Source organism: Triticum urartu, chromosome 3, assembly GCF_003073215.2.
Source record: "Triticum urartu cultivar G1812 chromosome 3, Tu2.1, whole genome shotgun sequence".
In the NCBI taxonomy this organism is placed as follows: domain Eukaryota; kingdom Viridiplantae; phylum Streptophyta; class Magnoliopsida; order Poales; family Poaceae; genus Triticum; species Triticum urartu.
Genome location: NC_053024.1, coordinates 524973444 through 524994832, shown reverse-complemented (window position 1 = coordinate 524994832; position 21389 = coordinate 524973444). Strand labels below are relative to the sequence as shown.

The 21389-nt window shown below is 45.2% G+C and overlaps 3 protein-coding genes across 3 annotated transcripts; 2 read left to right on the top strand and 1 right to left on the bottom strand.

The window, feature by feature from the left end:
- The first annotated feature begins 79 nt into the window (after positions 1 to 79).
- On the top strand, positions 80 to 5273 carry LOC125544777 (la-related protein 6A-like). The gene is made up of 10 exons (XM_048708529.1): positions 80 to 693; positions 909 to 996; positions 2709 to 2803; positions 2913 to 2984; positions 3072 to 3151; positions 3284 to 3368; positions 3595 to 3642; positions 3752 to 4003; positions 4211 to 4295; positions 4823 to 5273. Exons 1-10 carry the CDS (start codon positions 181 to 183, stop codon positions 4975 to 4977), a joined length of 1473 nt encoding a protein of 490 aa, XP_048564486.1. The 5' UTR covers positions 80 to 180; the 3' UTR covers positions 4978 to 5273.
- Positions 5274 to 14892: 9619 nt separating this feature from the next.
- Positions 14893 to 15747, top strand: LOC125548622. Its single transcript, XM_048712189.1, has one exon. The coding sequence runs from the start codon at positions 14994 to 14996 to the stop codon at positions 15522 to 15524; it is 531 nt and encodes a 176-aa protein (XP_048568146.1). The 5' UTR covers positions 14893 to 14993; the 3' UTR covers positions 15525 to 15747.
- Positions 15748 to 17860: 2113 nt separating this feature from the next.
- Positions 17861 to 20859, bottom strand: LOC125544776 (basic leucine zipper 6-like). The gene is made up of 4 exons (XM_048708528.1): positions 20106 to 20859; positions 19910 to 20000; positions 18526 to 18652; positions 17861 to 18437 (listed from the first exon to the last, which is right to left on the bottom strand). Exons 1-4 carry the CDS (start codon positions 20537 to 20539, stop codon positions 18292 to 18294), a joined length of 798 nt encoding a protein of 265 aa, XP_048564485.1. The 5' UTR covers positions 20540 to 20859; the 3' UTR covers positions 17861 to 18291.
- Positions 20860 to 21389: the final 530 nt, after the last annotated feature.

Genomic DNA, 21389 nt, shown 5'->3' with positions numbered 1-21389 from the left:
GCCCAGTTTCAGTTGTCCAGCGGGCCGTTTCTCACCGATCGAGTCGTATATAGCCCAAGTCCCACACGAACATCAATCTCGAGCCCGCAGTCGCACCCGCCCCTGCCCCCGCAGCCGCCATCGACCAAGAGCGGCGGCGACCGGTCGGCGGGCGACTCGGTTCCCCTGATCCCCTCCGGTATGGACGGCCAGGCTTCACACCCCGTCGCCGTCGCACCCGAATCCCTGCCGCAGCCACCTCCGCATCTGGAGACGGAGGCGGAGGATGACCCCGTCGTCGTCCCCGACGCCTCCGATGCCGCTTCTTCGGAGCCTTCCAAGGTCGGCGCCCTTTCGACGTCGCCTCTTATTAAGGCGGAGGACGACCCGGTCGTCGTCCCCGACTCCGTCGAACTCGCTTCTTCCGAGGCCTCCGTGGTTAGCGCAGGTGGTGTAGTGCCGCCGCCACCGCCGTCGCGGCCTCTTGATGCGGAGGAGGATCCCCTCATCGTCCCCGACACTTCCGAGGCCGTTCCTTCGGGGGCCACCAATGTTGGCACAGGTAGCGTGGTGCCCCTGTTACCATCTCCACCTCTTGAGGCGGAGGACGACCCCCTCATCGTCCCCGTTATTGATGCCTCTTCGGAGGCCTCCGACGTGGTTACCTCTGGTGTCGTGCTTACGGACGAGCTCCGTGACAAGATAGTTAAACAGGTATACCAATGGTAGCCCGGTCTTTGATACTTGGTTCGCGTGAGAATGCTGAGTATCGTGTTCTCTTTAGTTAGCACTTAGCACCCTTCATATAGATATATAAATGCATCCTCTTGTAGTTCGTGTCACAGGAATCTTATAATCCTGTATTCGTGCAAACAAATGATATTCTGAATGCTGTGCTTGTTAGAAGGTAACATGTTCCAAATTTGCAGGTGGAGTACTACTTCAGTGATGAGAATCTTCCCACAGATGAGTTTATGTTGAAATTTGTGATGAAGAACAAGGAGGGCCTTGGTAATGGTAAGTAGTGTGCCATTGCCTTAGGACATACATGTAATGAAAACACTCTGTACCACGGTGCTCAGGAGTTGACATATTCTAGTTCCTAGTTGTGTTAGGTTTGTTTATGAGACAATAGGCATGTAAAATGGATGGACTATTCTGGCTGTTTTCAACTGCTTACAACGAGTGTTTTTATTCTAACGTCACCATTATATTTGTCAACCACGTTATTTGAACTTGTATTAGAAACAAGCTTTTGTTGTTCATCTGTTTTTGTGGAACATTTTTGCCCTAGAAGGCTAGAATTTGCTGCATTTTCAGCAGTACATGTTCAATTTGAAGGCCTTTTTCGGCATCTGTTTTTGTGCAACATTTTTGCATGCCAACACATCATGGTGCATGGTCTAGCTCTGCAAACTCAGTCCTCAGGATTACTGCCTTTGTAAACATGATGTTTTGCTCTTGCCCTAGCTTTGTTATGTCTAGTGGAATGGTGATGAAAATGATGAAATGTGACAGGTACTTATGATGAGGCTTTTACATGGGTACTCATGGTGCAGCTTTGTTTAGTTGTGCCGAGAAGCTGGTCTAGACCTCTGTGAATATTGCATATACTTTGTTCTGATTCACTCCATTCTATTCAAACAAGTAGAGATCATGGGTGGTGTCCTGTGGAATAACTATTGGGCTTCATTGTTTATTTCTGTTTCTTTAAGATCTATGCATAGCATCTTGTCAGTTCCCTTTGATGGTTTCTGTTAATTTGCCTTGCTTTTGGTTTGATTTGGGAGTTTGGGACCATGAAGATAAATACATCTGATCCTGTGGTTGACAGATGTTGCCTGGTCTTCCACCACCGTAGCTCTGTCAAGATTATCTCCCCAGGAATATGATATGTACCTTACTCATCTGAGTTGTCCCTTAGCCTACAATGAAGCAGATTTTTGACCTAGGTCTGGCATGTCTGGACCCAGTGCACGCAGGAACAAAAAAATTTACTTACCGAAATTTAGCTCCATAATTTCGTTAAGATGGATTGGTTTTTTTCTTTCATTGGTATTGTTCTGTGTGTGATGGTGGCCGAGTCGCATTTTCAAATTTCACACGAAGCAACATAAGGTGAATGGTTAATGAATATCGTACTCCCTTAAACATAAATAAATAAATGAAGATCTTACAAAGTACAAGAAAATATGCAATTTGCATAGGCATAATTTGTGGAATATTATGATGCGAGGACTGAACCAAATAGTTCCTTTGAAATGAAATATGAAAACATATGTGATCTCTAGTTACAAAGTAACCAAACAGAATGGCAGAAATACTGCACTTTCTTTTGCCAGGCACGGAGTTGCTTTTGTTTTTAGACATATACATCATATATGTTTGATATTTGCTGGAACATGATTGATCTATGATATTTGCTGGAATTTTGTATGCACACACTATACTAAATAACACTTATGAAGTAACCTAAAGCCCTAAACAGCATTCCATTAAGCACCCATTTGGATGTAAACTATGTTTTATTTAGTTTTTCTTTTGGTTCTACGTTTGTGGATTTCTATTGTGCTGTGTTTTTTCAATATTTAGTGTTGCTCGGCAGTTATTGTACTTCAGCCCATATTTAATAGATGTGCATCATGGTTTGATTTGGATGAACATTTCATATAGTGTGTCATAGAAATGTAGAATGCTCTCTTCTAATGGTGTGTTATTCTTTACAATAGTTCCGCTTGGAGTTGTTGCATCATTCAGAAAAATGAAGAAACTTGTTCAGGACCACTCGACAATTGAAGCTGCCCTTAGGACATCATCCAAGCTGGTAATATTTTGCTCTTTTGTTCTCTTTGCTGGCACTTTGGAGATCATACAGATGGAAATATGTGTGGGCTACTTGATATGCACTTGTAATTGTCATCTTGTCTTATTAGGTTGTGAGCTCTAATGGGAAAAGGGTCAGAAGGTTACATCCCTTACCATGCAATGAATTGAAAGACGTGAAGGTGAATTTCTGATTCCTTCCATACTGGAATGTTTAACTTTATCCTCTTTAACAATGTTTTAACTTTTAACTTAAAACCATTTTTCAGAAAAGGACTGTTGTGGTGGAAAATCTACCTCTGGATTTCGCCCTGGAGAGTGTACAGGAGAAATTTGGATCAGTTGGCAAGTATGTTAGCTGGACACTTGTAGTAGTCTGTGCTTGTATTGCAGTTGGTAATTTTTGGTGTGACATTCTGAAAGCAGTTAATAACTAATGCTACATCATTCTGAAACTGAACTTTATCATTTTATGTACCAGAATTATGAAGATAACCATCCATGATCCACATGCAGTTGGTGAATCTGCAACATCGAAGAAGCCTGACTTCATGTTGAGTAATAAGGTATGCTCTTACTGATAATTTATGGCTGTTGTTGATTTTATACCTGTCAATACATAGCTCTTCACATTTTTTATTAACCTGTATTTACCAATTACCACTCTATTGTAACTAGTTATTCAATGGAAATATATATGCATTCTGTTTAATTAAGTAATAACTTCATTCGTCTCTACATATTAAGAAAATTATCTTTAGTGCTGAATCAAGTAACTTGAGGGTTGTGCAGGTACATGCCATTGTTGAGTATGAAGCAGTGGAGGCAGCTGAGAAGGCTGTAAGTTATTAATCTCATATTCAATGACCCATTCGGTGCTAATCGAAGAGCTATACATCTAGTATAATTACCTTCTTTTTAAGATGTTTTGAAAATTTTATTATATTAGGTGGCAACCTTAAACGATGAGAGGAACTGGAGAACTGGGATGAGAGTCATACTCCTGGCTAAACGAAGTGTAGTGGGATCAGGAAAGAATATCCAGTCTTCAAAAGAAAATCATGGCACATGTTTGAGAAAGAACAACGAGGGCCAGTTTTCAAAAGAAGTACAGCAGTCGGTATCAGAAAAAAATGGTGGTGCTGATTCAGGAGAGGTTGCTTCAGATAAGGAGAATGTGAACTCTGATGTTAACCATGAGGTCTGAATTTTTCGGTACTTATTCCTTTCCTGCTCTGTTGTATGATTGAAGGTTTAGTTTCCTGTATTTTAGTGCATCATTTGTTGCCTGCGTACTTCCATGCTGATAGTCTGGTCCTTTTTTCTTGTACTGTGCACATGCTGCAAACTAGAACTATATATGCATAGTTTCAGAAGAAAGCTGATACCCTGTTGTCCACATCTACAGGAAGTGCGCCAACACCAAAGGGCAAATGCTAGCGGTGGTCGAAAAGGCAGATACAGAAGCCAAGGAAAAGGCCTGAGTGGACAAGGTATTCTACTTAATTGTCACCTACTAAAATTTTGGATCTGACTATGGTTTGTACTTCTGTAGTTATAGAACAACATCCGTTTGTATGTCCATTTGAACACATAAGTTGAGTTTATTCCCAAATCAACACATAAGAGAAGCTCGATGGTAAACATGTTAATCTCCGCAAGGGAAGCTGGATTGATCTTTTTATGTCTGCTAAATGCGCACCTAGTCCATGTAACAATGTCGTGTCATCTGTTTCCCCAGCTAGGCCTTTCCATCTTGAGGATTAACGTGGGAATTTCTGTTGGGCTTAAATTTGTGGATACAACCATTGCTTTAGCATGCTTATCCTTTGCATGAGCCAAACTACCCTGATTATCCTTGCATGCACATTCTTGATAACCAAACAGACACGAGGAAGGCAAACCTCATAAGCCTTTGTGCTTTTACACCCTTGACTCTAATTTCCTCATTTATGTTACATAAATATCACTAGAGTCTACAGGACACACGCACTTCTAACATTTTCAATATCCATATCAGGGCATGGCTCATCCCCTACTATTCCTGGTTCTGACTCTGCAAACAAGCCTATTTCTGGGCCAAGAATGCCGGATGGAACAAGGGGCTTCACAATGGGGCGCGGGAGATCGCTTCCACTTCCGAAAGCTGAGAAGGCCCAGAAGACTGAGGAATAGAACTTCATACAAATGGGTAGTGCTTTTTCATGCCACTTTGTAAGGATGTAAGCATAACCATGCTTCTATGCTACATTTCCTTTATGACTTGTACACGGAAAAGCCCCCCGTTGCCTTTTTTGAAATAACTGTCACTTCAGTTGGAGATTTCACACGTGGCTGGTCCTTTACCACCTTACTAGTATAGTACTACTATGTATATTTGTGACAAGCTGACACCTGGTTTGATGACTGCCAAAGCTTTGCCGGTTGTCATATGCTTTGGCTTGGAAATGTCTGCTTAGGCTATTTATGTCGATCTGGTTGTGCATATTTGAATCGCAAAAAGGAGAGGAAGTTATTAAGGGGCTTTGCGCTCTGGTGTTGTATTGTTGCTGCTGAATGCTGACTGGATAAGTGTTGCCAACAATAATGAATGGAGATCGAGATCACATCCTGCAGCTTGGTCTTCCTTTGATTTGGGCCAATTCTGCTGCTTGGTCCTGCGCTAAGGGCCTACCACGTTGGGAACCTGCTGTGTTGCTCATCGTTGGGCCCTTGCCGCCTCAGCGTTCTTGTGCGTTGTGTCGATTCCAGTCTTGACTAGTCAAGAAAGGGCCAGTAGTTTTTTTTGCAAGTAGTCACACTACGGTTGATATTTGTACTTGCTGCTGTTCTACCTTTTTGTACGCCTTTTTTTTAAAAAAAATCGAGGCAAAAAGGCTTGCCTCATATATTAATTATAAGCAGAGAGCAGAGTTTGTTACAATAGACACCCCCCCCCCCCCCCCCCCCCTACACGGCATGAAGGATTACTCACGTAAAATAATAGACCCTAATTTTTTTCTCCGGCGGTGACCCAAAGATTTACCTCGTTGGTAATGATAGTGAGCAAAATTGGCGGTGGGGCGCTCTTATGCCGGAAGACCCGAGCATTTCTTTCATTCCAGATGATCGAAGTCACAAGCATGGTCAGGGAGGCCATCGCCTTTCTATCGGGGACTTCTGTGTCGGTCACACTTACCCACCAAGTTTTGACGGAAACATTCAAATGCCACAAGGAGGTGTCCATTTGCTCAACCCGTAACTTCTCAATGACCATCTTCCAAAGCCGAATGGTGTAGCGGCACTTGAAGAAAAGGTGGGGTCCGCTCTCTTGCTCCCTTTTGCAAAGAGGACAAAGACCACAATTTGGACATCCCTGCTTGGTAAGCCTGTCGGCTGTCCAGATTCTATCTTGGGTATCCAACCAAGCAAAGAACTTTGCCTTTGGCGACGTCCAGACCTTCCAAATCATGTGCTCCATGGGAGAGAGGACCAACCCAAGAAATTGTGCTTTATAGGCGGAGGCTGCAGTGTAGTGTCCATCGGCCTTGCGCTTCCATATAATAGTATCCTCGGCAAGCTCATCAAGATGGAAGTTACGTAGGAGCGTTCAAAGGGTGAAGAATTGCCGTATGTGCTCGATGGAGATGACCGTGGAGGGGTTGTTCTTGAGAATCCAAGCATAGTTTTTTAGGGCCTCCCGCACCTTCCAATTTTTTTCCTCATGGAAGCCTCAAAGATTAGGGGAGCAACATCCTTTGGTTTGGTTCCATGTAGCTAAGGGGAGTCCCAGAAAGGTGTTTTCGCCCCATTCCCGACGGTAATGGTGGTCGAGGCGTAGAAGAAGTATAGGCCCTCCTCGTCACATGGGTTGCCCAAACCGACCCACATTTTGTTTGGCTCCGTCCATTCGAACCATGGCCATCTCAATCGCATGGCGCGAGCAAACTTGTCGGTGTTGAGAACCCCAAGGCCACCATACTCCCGCGGGCGGCAAACGATCTTCCAATTTACTTTGCACTTTGCACCCGTGGTTCTATCTGTCCCAGGCCAAAGGAAAGCTCGTTCTATCTTGTTCACATTTTGCAAGGTGCTCTGTGGGACGACCAACGGAGTGATAAAGTAGACCGCGAGAGAGGAGATGACAGATTTTACTAGAGCTGTACGTCTAATGGTTGTTATGTTTTGCACTTCATAAGTAGCCAACTTGCTCGCAAACAAGAAATTGAAAGTCCGTCTTCTTTAGTTGCCAGACAGATAGGGGAAAACCCAAGTACGGCTTAAAAAAAGGGATCTTCCGATTTTCTATAGGTGGAAGATCCATTAGTCTCGCGTGAACTTTTTCCGACCAGTATGAAGTTGGCATTATTGTCTGGAGATGCCAGTTTGTTTAGATATTCAAGGCGGTCAGCTTACCGGAGCTCGTTTCGTGGACGAAGTAGAAGGCGGCATTTCAGCCATCCGTGGCTGGCACCATGTTGGATCTCGGGCGACCACACTCCGGGATGGTAAAAAAGCAGCAGCTGGTGCCACGACGCCGCAAAATGATTCGCCGTTGCGGTGGCACCCATCTCCCTCTCGCCCATGTCGCGCGCCGTGGCAGGGCATGCAAGGGGCCGGCACGGTGGCAGGACCGCTCCTTGCCGGCACGCCCGGCAGGAGCATGACCCAAACATGTAGGCACTGCTCCATAGTCATATCTAATTACATTGATCTAAGAGCATGGTTAATAATACAACCAATTGCTGGCTATAATGGCTATAAGATATTGCCATATTATTTGTAGCTAACACATAGTCACTCATACAACAAAGTTAGATAAGGTAGTTATAAGATTATTACTTCCTTCGTTTTTATTTGCTCCGCATGTTACATTTAACTGAGGTCAAACTTTGTAAAGTTTGATCAAGTTTATAGAAAACAATAAAAACATTTATTATAACAAATCTATATGATGTGAAAGTACATTCAATAATGAATCTATTTGTTATTGTATATGTTAATATTTTTGTATAGAAACTTTGTCAAAATTTATAAAGCTTGACTTTGATCAAAGCTAATACGTGAACTAAATAAAAACAAAGGGAATAGTACCTTTTCTCATCTTCTCTCTATCTCTTTCTTCATATTTATTGCATCTGTATAGAAGTACGCATATAGTCAGGCTCTTGCATGAAAACCCATCCCCTTAGGCAAAATTGCATGTCACCGTCCTTCACATAGGCAAAATTACCATACAAACGGGCTATAAGTCTGCTATTGTACTTGGTCTAACTATCCGACGGAATGCACGCTAGAGTGGGCGAATTTTGTTGCCAATTTTGGTTTCTGAAATAATCGTCCAAAGAAAAATGAACGAACGCATGTGCTTCACCAGCAAAATCAAGCCGGACCTAAAAGGTTTATCCACCCTCTCTGTAGATTTAGGCACCAGTCCCACGTGGTAGACGACATGTACGTACACCGGTAGGCTCGTGTCTACACTCCACGGTGCTATCTACTCTCGCGCTAGCCACTAGCCACTCTACCGTGGTACCAACAGAAACAGTACGGACCAACGGACCTTCACTATACTGGGATCTACCACGGCACGGCGGCTGCTGCTGGGTTGAGCAGTCCAGGAGCCGAGGACACGGGCTGTTTTCTCCACACTCCTTCCTCGTGTTTCACCTTTGCACCGGATCAACCATGGTCATTTTTCTTTTCGAAAAGGATCAATCATGGTCATGCTTTCTAGAATTCTAGTACAGCTGCAAACTGTGGAATCGATGTGGACCGAGCTCTCTTGCAGCGTCTCGGGCGGCTGAACCCGGCCGGCCAGCTAAAGCTGCCACACTGATCATCAATGGTGAACAGGCCGACCCTTGGAGCTAGTAGGCGACGTGGTCAGTCGGTCAGCCCCATGTCTGCACGGGAAGCACAACAACTTAGTCGATGGAGACTGCCGCAGACCATCTGCTTGAGCACAACATGTCACATATCCCACATATATCGGTATGGAGAAAAACAAACACCAATTACAACTTTTCTCGAGTATGTATGTCTGGGAAATGGATCTCAGATGTGTATGTATACGTGCTATGGATAGATGCTACGTGGATCATAAATTCCCAATTGAGGTTTAGCTATGCCATTTATAGATTCCATTTCAGATTTGCAATTGGGCAAGGAGGCACTACTAGAAAAAGGCTAATTAGTGGCACACCTATTTTTGCCATTAATGACGCACTATAAATGCGCCACTAGTAACAAATAGTAATGGCGGGTCACTATGGCTTAATCTCGGATCAATATGCTTAATCTCAAATCAAATCGCATCTGAGCACGCTTAACTTCGCAGTTCTATCCAATCCCAGCACCAACTCACTTAACAGGTACTTGTTAATATATCTATCATATCAATTATATTAACCTTGTTGATGTCTAGGACTTTGTTCATGTTCATAAGTGTGATGAAATTTTGAAAAAAATATTTCAAACTTCCTGGTCATATTATGTATCATATTTTGAAAAAAAATCAAAAATAAAATAAAATTTGGAACCAATTTTTTTCTGTTACTAGTGGTGCACCTAGCAAATGGTGCGCCACTACTAAGTTTGAATTTTTTTCATCCCCCCCTCTAGATCTTAAAAGCCACGTATCTTTCATTTTGTTAGGTTTTTGGGGATTCTGAAATTCAGATGTAACTTTTTGAGTAGATGATTTTTCATATAAAAAAACTTTTTAATCCAAGTTCGTATGCATAAGCTATGCCCATTTTACTAAATCCAGAGAGATTTTGCAAATAAAGTCGAAATTCATATTTGTAAATTTTCCCAACAACTAGACCACATATCACATGGGAAACTTATTTTCTTTTATTTTTTATATTTCCATCATTTTCTTTTATTTTTTCTAAAACTAAAAAGTCGGTGGGGGGTGCAAAGAATGTTAGTAATGACGCACCACCTAACAATACGCCATTAGTAACCCTGGTTAATAATGGTGCACCTGTTACGTGGTGCGCCATTACTAGTTTTGCAAAAAATAAAATAAATAATAATTGTTAGTAGTGGCGCACCGTGGTTGTGGTGCGCCATTACTAGTTTTGAAAAAAAAAATAAAAAAATGTTAGTAATGGCGCACAGAGTGTGTGGTGCGCCATTAGTAGTTAAAACTAGTAATGGCGCACTATGACCTGGTGCGCCATTACTAGTTTTGGAAAAAAATTATTAGTAGTGCCGCACCGTGAGTGTGGTGTGTCATTAGTGATATGGACATTAATGATGTACCTACACATGGTGCGTCATTGCTATATAGCAGTGGCGCATCACATATGTGGTGCGTCATTAATGTCCATATTAGCTATAGCCCTTTTCCTAGTAGTGGGGAGCTCATCTACCTATGCATTAATCTCCGAGAACTTCCGAAGGGGCAGCCTATCGTCCCTAGTAGGCTAGTGGCGATGAACATGAGTGGATTGGATGCACGGAGCGACACATTAAGACGGCGTGGGGTGGTATTGGACGAGAGGTAGGAGAAGCCATGATTTGGAGCAATGATTTGCTGAGAGTAGATTGAGAGTGAAATCATCTGGTTTGAATGTAGAGGAGATTCGTTCATAACTAGTAATTGCTAGCTCTAACGCAGATGATGGTATGGAGTGTCATATCACAAACAACATATGGTAAACCATCTGTTGCTATGTTGGGCGACATATCGAAAGGGGTGAAGCAATGTTGCATCTATCGGTTGGGACCAGGTGGGGTGAAGGGGAGGTGACATGAAGATCGCGAGCACTAACTAAACTTTAATGGTAAAGATAAAGACATCAGTAGATTTTTTGAAATCTTAAATTCCTACAATTTTCATCTATAATAACTCTAACTATTTTTAATTTTTTTTTGACAAATTCAATGCACGTGTCGAAGACTAGTAACGTGCACTTGCAAGTTGAATCTTTATGTGTTAGTAATGGCTAGTAACATGCGCCACCTACAAGCTGAATCTTTGTGCTTACTGCAAGAAATACACCACCGGTCGATTGTGAGTTAAGTATGAGATCTAGAGGCATTAAGTTGTGCACGTTTTTGTTTATTTTGAGTGGATTTGTGTACGTTGGTCCTATAAAAAATACCGAATCTCTCTATATAAAAACCAACCCGCGAATGGACTAACACACTCAAATCTTTAGTTGTCAACTAGAGAGTGGATAAGAGGATGTGGGAGTATAGCGTTGTCAGATACGGTCACTTTACTACGAATGGGATGCATCAGAAATTCGATTTGAACGACAGATGATGAGCGATCGAGTTTGCAAGTTTGAAATGTTACGATAAGTTATTTGGTTCCTCTGACAACATTTTGACCGTTCTTCTTCTTCATTTCCAGGAGGTCTTTCGTTCTAGACTTCTATTAGACTTATAGCCAGACAACATACTTTGTGTTGCGTTCTTTTAAGAGCGGAATTGTTTTCCCTTTTATTCTCCTTTTTCAATAGTACCATGTGCATCTAAGTGTAAGGCCACACCACAGTGGGATGTTGCAACACCACCACGTGTGCTCTGCCATAGTCATATGCTTTTTTGTGGTATTTAATTATAGAAATGTAAATCCACATTTTCACACCCATATCCTTTACCATTGATCCTGTACGTGTGGCACAAAACATGCACCTCTATATGTTTTTGATCAACCACGTAATTTGTAGATAACTCAACGACTCTTGTGCGACATAGCCCTGGACGATGACACACCACAAGTGTATGGGGTTTGATTATAGATTTTTTTTTGAAATTAAGAGTGTCAAATCCAACAAGGTGCGGATGATATTAGCTTGTGGAAAATAGTTAGCATCTATTGCGAACGTTGAATAAAGAGACGGTAGTATTTTTGATGGTTCAGATGATTACAAGAATGAAATCACAATAAGTAGACTCGAGGACGATGCCCCTTTATTGACGCATCGTAGTGCTTGAACCCTTCTCATTCAAGGTGGGCCCTTCTCCTGCGAAGGAACACTCCTAATATGGATGCCCCTCAACCATGCACCGCCGCCTCATGATACTTCTCCTGCCTGCCACCTCTCTCCTCCTTGTTGTATAATTATCCACTGATATGTCACTTGTGTTCTCCGACGTACTCAACTTCTTAAGGTATATTGTAACCCGATATTTTGCAAGTACACATGACTAGTTAACCTAAGATAAGTCAGAGAAAATACATATATTTTGTACAGATTGTTTTCAACTTTTTAGGGTTATAGGTTGCCCTGATTTCATTTCATTTAAACCATGCAGAGTTAGAGGAAAACAACACACATGGACGTAGCCAGGCCCCGGGCAATAAGGGACATGGTCTGGGGGCTGGGGCGTGGCTAGGAAGTCCTTTGTATACTGTAGACAAGTGTCACTGTAGCAGCCATAATTACTGTAGCTAAGAAGGTTGGCCCGGGGCGTGGCCCATACCTTGCTATTCCACTGACAACACACACAAGGACTATCTATTGTTCAGTTAACTTTCAAATAGTCATTTTTCAGTTGAGACCGTCTCGTCCTTTTTTCCTTGCACGTGATTGTCAGCGTTGATTTAGGAGGGAAAAAACTCAAAAGTCTAACAAACCGCAAAACAGGGGAAGTGTCTTACGACAACGTCTACTATCATATTTAAGTTTCATGCTCCGACATTCGAAACTTTCTATAGATGTATGCTTTGATGGTCATTAGAACTAATTGAGGGTGTGTTTGGTTGAAGGCCAGGTATGGATGGGTTCTCATCCTCCAATCTTTTTGGGTTGAGAACAGTCAAGCCATGTATTTGACTGTATGCAAGAGATGATTCATTTGAGATGAGACCACGGGCTAGAACCACAGCCTCTTCACATGGCCATCCATGCAAAGGGTGGCAGCTTCATCTGACGGATTTTAGCGGGTCCGGAATCTTTGAGGTATATTCTATATAGTTGACCGAGACAACACGTTAGCTTTGTAACCGAACACCAGAAAATGGACGATCCCAACCCGTCCCTCTCTCTCGTTTCAACTGAACACACCCCAAGGCCATGTCCAGCGCAGGTGCCTGTGCACCGGTGCTAGATGCGCCGCATCTCAAAAATTTTGTTACCTCCCAACGCAGAGTGCTTTTTACGGGGGTGCTAGCTGGGCTTTTTTTCTTCTTCTTTTGTCAATGAAGGCACTGGGTTGAAGCGTTCGTGGCTTGCAGGGAGCAGTTATTTCTCCAGGCACCGGCTAGCACCGGAAGCAAATCTTTGCTTCTGCCTGCCTTCCTAATCACGTGTGCAATCCAATCTTAGAAAAAACCCGGGGTTTTTTTTCCTCAGGCACCTCCTAAGCACTCGTGCAAGGGAGCACCTATAGGCCGCTCGCTGCGGCAAAGTGCTGGCACTTCGCACAGGAGCGGCTAGCGTGGGGCGGCCCATTTACAGTGGCACGCGGCGGCACGTTCCCGACATGAACAATCGCAAAAAAAAAAAAAAAATCACGCTAGCGCTGTAGCTCGAACACGAGGCTTCGCACAAATTCACTTACCGTGTAAACCACTGCGACACAGACCATCTCATGTCCAATTCGCAGTGCGACAGTTAAAGACGTAGACAACAGAGACTAAACTTAAACATTAATTCGCAAAAAATCCTACAGTCCATTTATTGGGTCGAATCAACGACCTCCTACAACTGAATTTTTCGAAATTATGAATATTTTCTTCAAAATAAAAACATTTTTCGAATTTTCGTACAATTTTTGTAAAACAGGAACATTTTAATGATGTGAACAAATTTGAAAAAAGGGAACATTTCTTGAATTTGTGAACATTATTTGAAGCTTCCAGAACATTTTTTGAATTTGTGAACAAAATTGAAAAACATGAACTATTATTGAATTTGTGAACAAATTAGGAAAGCTGGAACATTTTTTTCAATTCCCAAACATTTTTTGAATCTTGAGAACAAATTTGAAACACAGAACAATTTTGAAAAATCCTGAACAAATTTGGAAGCACAAACAATTTTTGAAAGTACGAACATTTTTTGAATTTTGAGAACATATTTTGAAACGAAGAACAATTTTGAAAAATTCGGAACAAATTTGGAAGCACGAACATTTTTTGAATGTGTGAACAAAACTTGAAATCCGGTCTGAATTTTGAAAGATTTGTCCCTTTTTGTGTAACGAGAACAGATTTTGAATTTTTAGAACATTTTTTGGAAACACAGACATAATTTAAATTTTTTGATTTAAAAAAAGATAAGAAAAGAAAAAGAAATAAAAAAGAAAATCGTAATTTTTTTGTAAAACCACGAACAAATTCTGAGAAAGAAAAATAAACTTGAAAAAGAAAATGAAACAAAAAACAAAAACAAAAAATATGAAAAAGAAATAGGAACGAAGAAAGAGAAATGAAAAAACAATAGAAAGCCGAAAAAGAACCAAAAGAAACGATACTGGCAAAAAACAGGTTCAGGGAACCTTCTAGAAAGTTCCCAAAACTGGTTGGACGCAATATGTATTAGTGGGCGGCCCAGGTTTGTCGCTCGCTGCGCTGCCCTGTGCGGTAGCCCGACATTTTGCCGCAGCGAGCGGCGAATAGGGATTTCCCTCGTGCAATCCAGTCTATAGAAAAAACTTGGTTTTTTTCTCAAGCACCTGCCGTTGTACAGGGCCTAAGGCCTTGTACAATGCTAGGTGTTTAAAAAAATAAATCAGGTTTTTTCTGAAGCACCGATGACTATTTCTACAGAAGAGACGCCTAAATAAGCATTTGCTTTGTATAAATAAGCACCGGTGTTTAAAAAAAATCTAATTTATTTTTCCAAACACCTGTCTTAAGCACCTTGCATTGTACAAGGCCTAAGAAAGCCTTCTGGCGCTCTCAAGCTGGAGTGACAATACGTGCAAATGCAACATGGCCAAGCCGCATGCATGCACGGAATAATTAGGTCGCTCCCATTAGAAGCAAATCGACCCTTGATCACGGCAAGCAGCACTAGCCATGCATCAATGCCGTCAAGTGGTGCGCGGTCCACATGCATGCCATCCTGCCGATCAATTCGGCACCCACACAGCTGGCACGTCCCACCCCACCCCGCGCTATAAAACGCTTCCCACTGAAATCATCACACCACACCGCACCACCCTGCCATGATCAACACACCACACACACCTGAACAACATTCTCCTCTCCTCTGCACACAAAGGAACGAGCAATATTCAGTATGGAGTGCATCGTGGAGCTGCAGCAGGAGCGGGAGCACTGCGTCACGGAGGTACCGGAGGTCGATGGCGCCGAGCTGCTCCTCGAGCTCCTGGACGCGTCGCTCGCCGCCGAGGAGGAGGAGGAGGCGGCGGCACTCGGCGGCAAGCACCACCAGCTCGGCTTCCCGGCCGAGGACGTCGGCGAAGGCTGGGTCGACGACGGCCTACAGGAGCTGAACTCGATCCACCCGCACCAGGAAGCGGGCTGCGAGGACTGCGGCCTCGACGGCATCGTAGTGTCCGGCTTCGACGGCTGCGGGTGCTCGCCGGGGCCGTACGTCCTGGACGACGTCGGCAACGCCGTGGGGTACTGGGCGGAGGAGATGGAGGGCGCCGGCTTTGGCTTCTTCAACGGCGACTGCGTGGGGGAGTGGTACTCGGACGGCATGGCCGTGGAGTGGGACGAAGGGAGAAGCTACTGCTCCTTCTACCCATCCTACGGCGCCGAGGCGTCCGCGGAGCAACCGTACATCAGTCCATTGTGGGAGTGAACGTAGTCTCTATCGTGACAAAAAAAAATCTAGTAGTCTGGCTAGAAGTGTGTGAGAGACTTTTTTTTTAGCTAGAAGTGTGTGAGAGACTTTTTTTTAGCTAGAAGTGCGTGTGAGCCCTTTTTTTTAGCTAGAAGAGTAGGAGTGTGTGTGAGCCTTTGTTTTTTGAGCCAAAAGTGTGTGAGCCTTTTTTATTGAGCCAAAAGTGTGTGTGAGCCGTGAACAGTGTCTCTATCTAGTAGATACCCGTGGGCCATGGTAGATTGGCCCGTGGGCTTTGCATGTCATGTCTGCATTTTGCGAATTTAGCACGACCTGAATTTGCTGAAGAGAGCATGAGGCCCTCAGGTTATCTGGGAAACAATGGCGTGCAGAGGGGCGCCGAGGATCTCCACATCCAACAGTTCGTGGTGGCATCAGATGCTAAACAGATCATCAGAGACATCGAGCAAGGCAACTATGGAAAACATGCAGTCATCATTAGAGAGATTAATGATCATAGTACTTCTTTTTCTTGTAAATTTATTTTTGAAGGTCGAGGTAGCAATGTAGAAGCTCATGGTTTAGCTAGATATGCTTTGAATTTAGTTTCTAGGCATCATGTGTGGTTTGGCCAACCACATGACGATAACGTTATCCCACATTTTGTGGACTTTGATTAATAAAATTAGGCCTTACCCCTAGGAAAAAGGTGGACTAATTTAGTTCTGCTTGCGACCGTGTCAGAGTTATTTAATACTCCCTTTATAAGAAATATAAGAGCGTTTAGACAAATAAAGTACAGAGGGAGTAGATTGCTTATATCTGAAATGAGTATGAAACTGTTGATTGGTTGCTTATTTGTTTGCAGTTGGCAGTTCTGTTATTTTCTTGGGCATGATTTTTTTCGAAACGGAGGCAAAAGATTTGCCCTATCCATTAAATAAGGAAAGAATAGAGTTTAGAGTGTTTTACAAACACCCATAAAAGGCATGACAATTACTCACCTGGCAACAAATTCCCTAGTTTCTTAGCACCCATGGTAACCCAAAGCTTGGCCTCCTCCAAGATGATGTTAAGGAGAATAGGCGGTGGCATGCTTTTGTGACGAAACACTAGCATTTCTTTCATTTCAAATGGTCAAAGAGACAAGCATGGTAAGGGAGGCCATGGCAATGCCAAATAGGATTGCTATTGTCGGTTCTCTTGTCCCACTACTCGTTGACGGTTTCGTCAAGGTGCCACGTAGAGATATCCATGTGATATAAGCCACCCTTCTCGATGATGGCCCTCCAAAAGCCTAATCGTGTAGCAGCACTTGAAAAAAAGGTGAGCACCTGTTTCTCGCTCCCTCTTGCAAAGAGGGCAAAGGTCACAATTTGGCCACCCGTGCCTCTCCAAGCGATCGGCGATTCAAATCCTATCTTGCAATGCCAACCCAAGCAAAGAATTTAACCTTGGGAGGAGCCCAAACCTTCCAAACATGCAGTCAATGGGAGAGAGGGTCAAGCCAAGGAATTGATCCTTGAATGCGGTGGCTGCCGTGTAAATTCCATCATTCGCATGTTTCCAAACAATTTCATCTTCGACTTGTTCATCAAGGTGGAAGTTATGCACAAGCATCCAAAGAGTGAAAAATTCCCGAATGTGGTCACCAGAGATAGCGGTGTTGTGGGAGATTTTGAGGATCCATTCATTCCCTCTAAAAGCCTCGTGCACCTTTCAATTCTTCCGTCTCGATGCCTCGTAGATTAGCTGCGCAATACCCTTGGGCTTGCGCCCAAGAAGCCAAGGGGCGTCCCAAAACGGCGTTCTTGCGCCATCACCCACGGTGATAGTGGTAGAGGCATAGAAAAACTCTAGGTCATCCTCGGTGCACGGGTTGCCAAAACACACCCAAAGTTTGTGGGGCTCCGTCCATTCATACCAAAGGCAACGTAGGCGCAAAGCACGTGCAAACTTGTCTGTATTGAGCACTCCTAAACCACTGTACTCCTTTGGTCTGCACACCACTTTCTAATTAACCTTGCAATTGGCTCCTGTTGTTTTATCCGTGTCGGACCAAAGGAAAGCCCTTTCAATTTTGTTTAGGTTATGAAGTGAGCTAGGCGGCACGATGAGAGGCACAATGAGAGGTGTGATAGAGTACACCGCTTGAGAGGAGATAACTGTCTTGACGAGGGCCACTACAAAGATAGGGCTGTGCACCAAATCATCGAATGGAAACTGTGAAGGTTGGAACCGCGGGGGGGGGGGGGGGGGGGGGGGACTGTAAGTTTCATCGGCCCTCCAACCACATGGAACAAGTAAAAAGTTACAAAGTTAAGTGAAGCATCGTGACAAAAGGATAAAGCTAGTACAAAAAGAAGCATAAGCCCACATATACATTTACTGAGAAACAAAGGATTCAGAAGAATACATACAACAGTTCTGCTAAATCAGTACGAGGATACAAAGCAAGAGTTGTGCTTAGGTGGTTTCCCAAAAAACTTTCCTAAAAGATGATGGCTCCAAAACTAAACTGAAAACGGATCTACGTACACAAGATGCAATGCTACACACGGAATTTACAACGGAGGCACACTTCAGTTTTTTCTTCACAGTAAAAAACCCAAAACTGAAATCGATATGCAAAGAATGATACACAGGTCAATGGACAAGAAAAAAGAAGAACAAGAGAAAAAAAAAAGGCATGGACGGTTTCATTCATGCATTTCATGATGCCATGTTTCCCTTCCAGGTCAATGATGCAGCGGCGGGCTGCGCGGAAGGGACATGCGATGATCGCTCAGCTCATGAGCTCCTTCTCCGCGCGCACCGGGGGCGGCCCGCCGTGGTCGGAGGCCGCGCCCGCACCGGACGACATCCTGAGGTTCTGCTGCTGGTACACCTGCCGCAGCCTCTCGATCTCCTCCTTCAGCGCCTCTTGATGAGCTGCAGATCAAGACGATTTTGGTTATTCCTGACGAGTCATGCAGGATGGAATTGTGAGTTTTCTGACGGAGTAGGAAGGAGTACTGACCGTCCTTGAAAAGCTTGTCCTGCGCCAGAGCTGCGATCCGCTGCTTGAGGTGGCTGTTGCCGACGGTGAGGATCGTCCGCTGCTGATCCAGAAACGCCACCCGGGGAGACAGCACGGACACCTCGTTCTGCAGATCAAACCATCGAAACGTCACGTGAGATTACTTCAGATGACGCTAGTAGCTAGAGTAGTTAATTAGTTTTGACTGAAGACTTGTCAGATTAACTCCTGGGTTTGCCCCAAACATCCTCTCTTCTCTTTTTGTGATGTCTCCATGTGCACACCCAGCTTGTGATAGAATACACACACATACACAGCATATGCCCTTAACGTGCGGCGCATGCAAGTGGGTACAGTAGGGTTGTTAAATGATACCAGTGCACTAGCGCTCACATCATTGCTTAAGACAATAATCAGATGTGGCACCACTCACTACTGGGTGGGGCCGGGAGGCGCCTGCGCCTGCATGTGCCGTACCACTCACTGGCCGTGTAATTGGAGCGGGAGAGGAGAGGGACCGCCACTCCGTGAGATGCGAGCACGCAGCGCCATGTGCATTTGGATCACGCGAGCCACCTTGGTTGGTAGGTACCGTACATCGCTGTGCGTACGCACGAGAGGGGAGCCTACTGATGATCGATCTCATTCATGATCCCACCCCACCCCACATGGGTTCTCCCCAACATCATTTTGCTACCTTGCGTGCCAGCCAGCCTGCACCTTCGATCTAACCCTCTAGTGCACGCGGCGATTGATACGTTTTGTGTCATTGTGTGTGCACGAGCGAAAACATCTGTATATGGGTACGTCGTGGCATGTCGTGCGTACACGCCAAATTAATGGGTACGCACGTATACATCGCCCTGCCCTGCGAGCGCGAGCGACGTGCACATTTTGTGACACAAAACCACACAAGGTCGAGTGTGCGCTAGCTCTTGCGCATGCATGCACGCATGACAAGAGCGTACATGAGCTGCATGCATGCCGAAATTGTGCTTATGCCTTATGGCCGTGTCTACGGAATTTCCTTAGCATCACGTAGCTAGCGTACATAATCTATGATCTACTGCTACTCAGTTTTCTACTCTGCTTTCTTGCAAAGGGGTGTTGGGCGACAAAATTAAAGGTCGGAGGCATGCATGAAGTAGAGTGAGTGGCGTACGTGTTGTCAGCTTTTTAAGTATAGCTCCTAGAACTGAGATCCATATATTTCGACTAGCCAACTCTTTTTTTGAGACATTTTGGACTAGCTAACTAGAATTGAGTAGCACTAGCTCGCCCTTTATTAAGCTCAGAAGTTATGAGTTTTGCACGTACTAGCTCATTAGACTGTTCTTAGCGAAGCAATTACTACTAAGCTAGCAGCAGGTGAGAGTATATGTACCTGCAGCGTTGTGACGCACCGCTCGAGCTCGGAGATGTACTGCAGCTTCCTCACCCGAGATCTCTGAGCCGACTGACGATTAGCCAGTATCCTGGAAACACATAATTCGGTCGGTCCATGGAGATCGAGCTTGACAATCAACACATTAATCAAGGAATCGCATCCATGCATGCATGCATTGGCATTGCGTGCGCACCTCTTGACCCTCTTGGGGTCGCGGATCGTCTCCGTGGACGAGGTCGGCGTGGCATGCCCCGGCCCCGGCTCCTCCGGGTTAGCATCGTCGTTGTGCCCGTCGTCGTACCGGTCCTTGCCATGCTTGTCGCCGTCGCTGTCGCTGGTGCCGTTCTCGGACCCCGGGGCCGTGGACCCGCCCTCGTCGGGGAACATGGACATGAGCTGGTCGTCGTCGAGCCTGTCGAAGTCGCCGGCCCCGCCGCAGCCCCCCGGCGCCATCTCCACGAAGGCCACCGAGTCGCTGAGCGACCTGCGGTGCGCGCCCCGGCGCGCCGCCGCGAACTCGGCGAACTCGTCCGCCCACACCGCGGCGGGCGCGTGGCCGTGGTGCTCCACGCCGGCGCCGGGCCAGTGGTGCGCCCCGGTCGGGATCTTGGGCGGGAGCTGCGCCATTATGCCCGAGAGGAACCCGGCAATGCGCAACAGCTAGCTAGCCGCTACCTCTCCTAGCCACGCCAAAGCTAGCTAGAGTTGCGTAATGCGGTGTGCCGGCGCGCGTAGAGCTTTGTTTTATACTGGCCGAGGCTGGCATAGAGAGTAGCCTTGGCTGCTACACTTGCTGCGCCTTGTTGAGATGGGGGATGGAGATTGATGGGAATTGGAATCGGGGAGTCACATGGGACGAGACTTTTGGAACATGAGGACAGCCTGAGCCAGCTAGCTCGGCCGGAGGGGGTGGTGGTGGTGCGCGCGGGAAGGAAGGAAGGGAGGATGGATGGATGGATCGTCGAAGATGGTGGGGATGGACGGTTTTAAGCGGGGCGGTTTTTAGTAGGTGGGCAGGAATCCCCATCCACGTGCCGCTGTCGGTCTATCCACCCGTCCGTCCGTCCATGGATCTCATTCTCCCATCATTGCCTCTTGCTAGCTCGCTGCCTGTGCATATATGGCGAGAGCTGCAAGTAGCCGTCGCTGTCGCCTAAAACGGGCCGGATGTCAGCAGCGGCTAGATCTGATCTGCTGCGTGCGTGCTTTGAATTAATGGCCATGCAGCTGCTGATCATTACGATTACGAGCGGGAGAAATTGACCATTCTTCTCATTCGTTCGTTCGTCCATGGCTAGTACGTACGTGGTTTCAGACTCCATTGGCATGGCTCGACCGTGTCAGACATGGGAATGGATGGAAAGGAAGAGGCAGGAAAGCGTGTCAGCCTGCTGTCAGGTTGGTTTGCACCGGAAAGCTGCGTGCGCGCGTATCATTTGGTCAGAAAACGGGCATGTTCGCAAATCCTCGGGATCAG

What these genes read in the sequence shown, in the direction of transcription:
- LOC125544777 (XM_048708529.1), top strand. Translation starts at nt 181, where the DNA reads ATGGACGGCCAGGCTTCACACCCCGTCGCCGTCGCACCCGAATCCCTG. An exon ending in TTAGGACATCATCCAAGCTG is followed by an intron (nt 2,804 to 2,912) that starts GTAATATTTTGC and finishes TTGTCTTATTAG; the next exon opens with GTTGTGAGCTCTAATGGGAA. An exon ending in ATGAATTGAAAGACGTGAAG is followed by an intron (nt 2,985 to 3,071) that starts GTGAATTTCTGA and finishes ACCATTTTTCAG; the next exon opens with AAAAGGACTGTTGTGGTGGA.
- LOC125548622 (XM_048712189.1), top strand. Translation starts at nt 14,994, where the DNA reads ATGGAGTGCATCGTGGAGCTGCAGCAGGAGCGGGAGCACTGCGTCACG.
- LOC125544776 (XM_048708528.1), bottom strand. Translation starts at nt 20,539, where the DNA reads ATGGCGCAGCTCCCGCCCAAGATCCCGACCGGGGCGCACCACTGGCCC. An exon ending in GACCCCAAGAGGGTCAAGAG is followed by an intron (nt 20,001 to 20,105) that starts GTGCGCACGCAA and finishes ATGTGTTTCCAG; the next exon opens with GATACTGGCTAATCGTCAGT. An exon ending in GGACAAGCTTTTCAAGGACG is followed by an intron (nt 18,438 to 18,525) that starts GTCAGTACTCCT and finishes CTTGATCTGCAG; the next exon opens with CTCATCAAGAGGCGCTGAAG.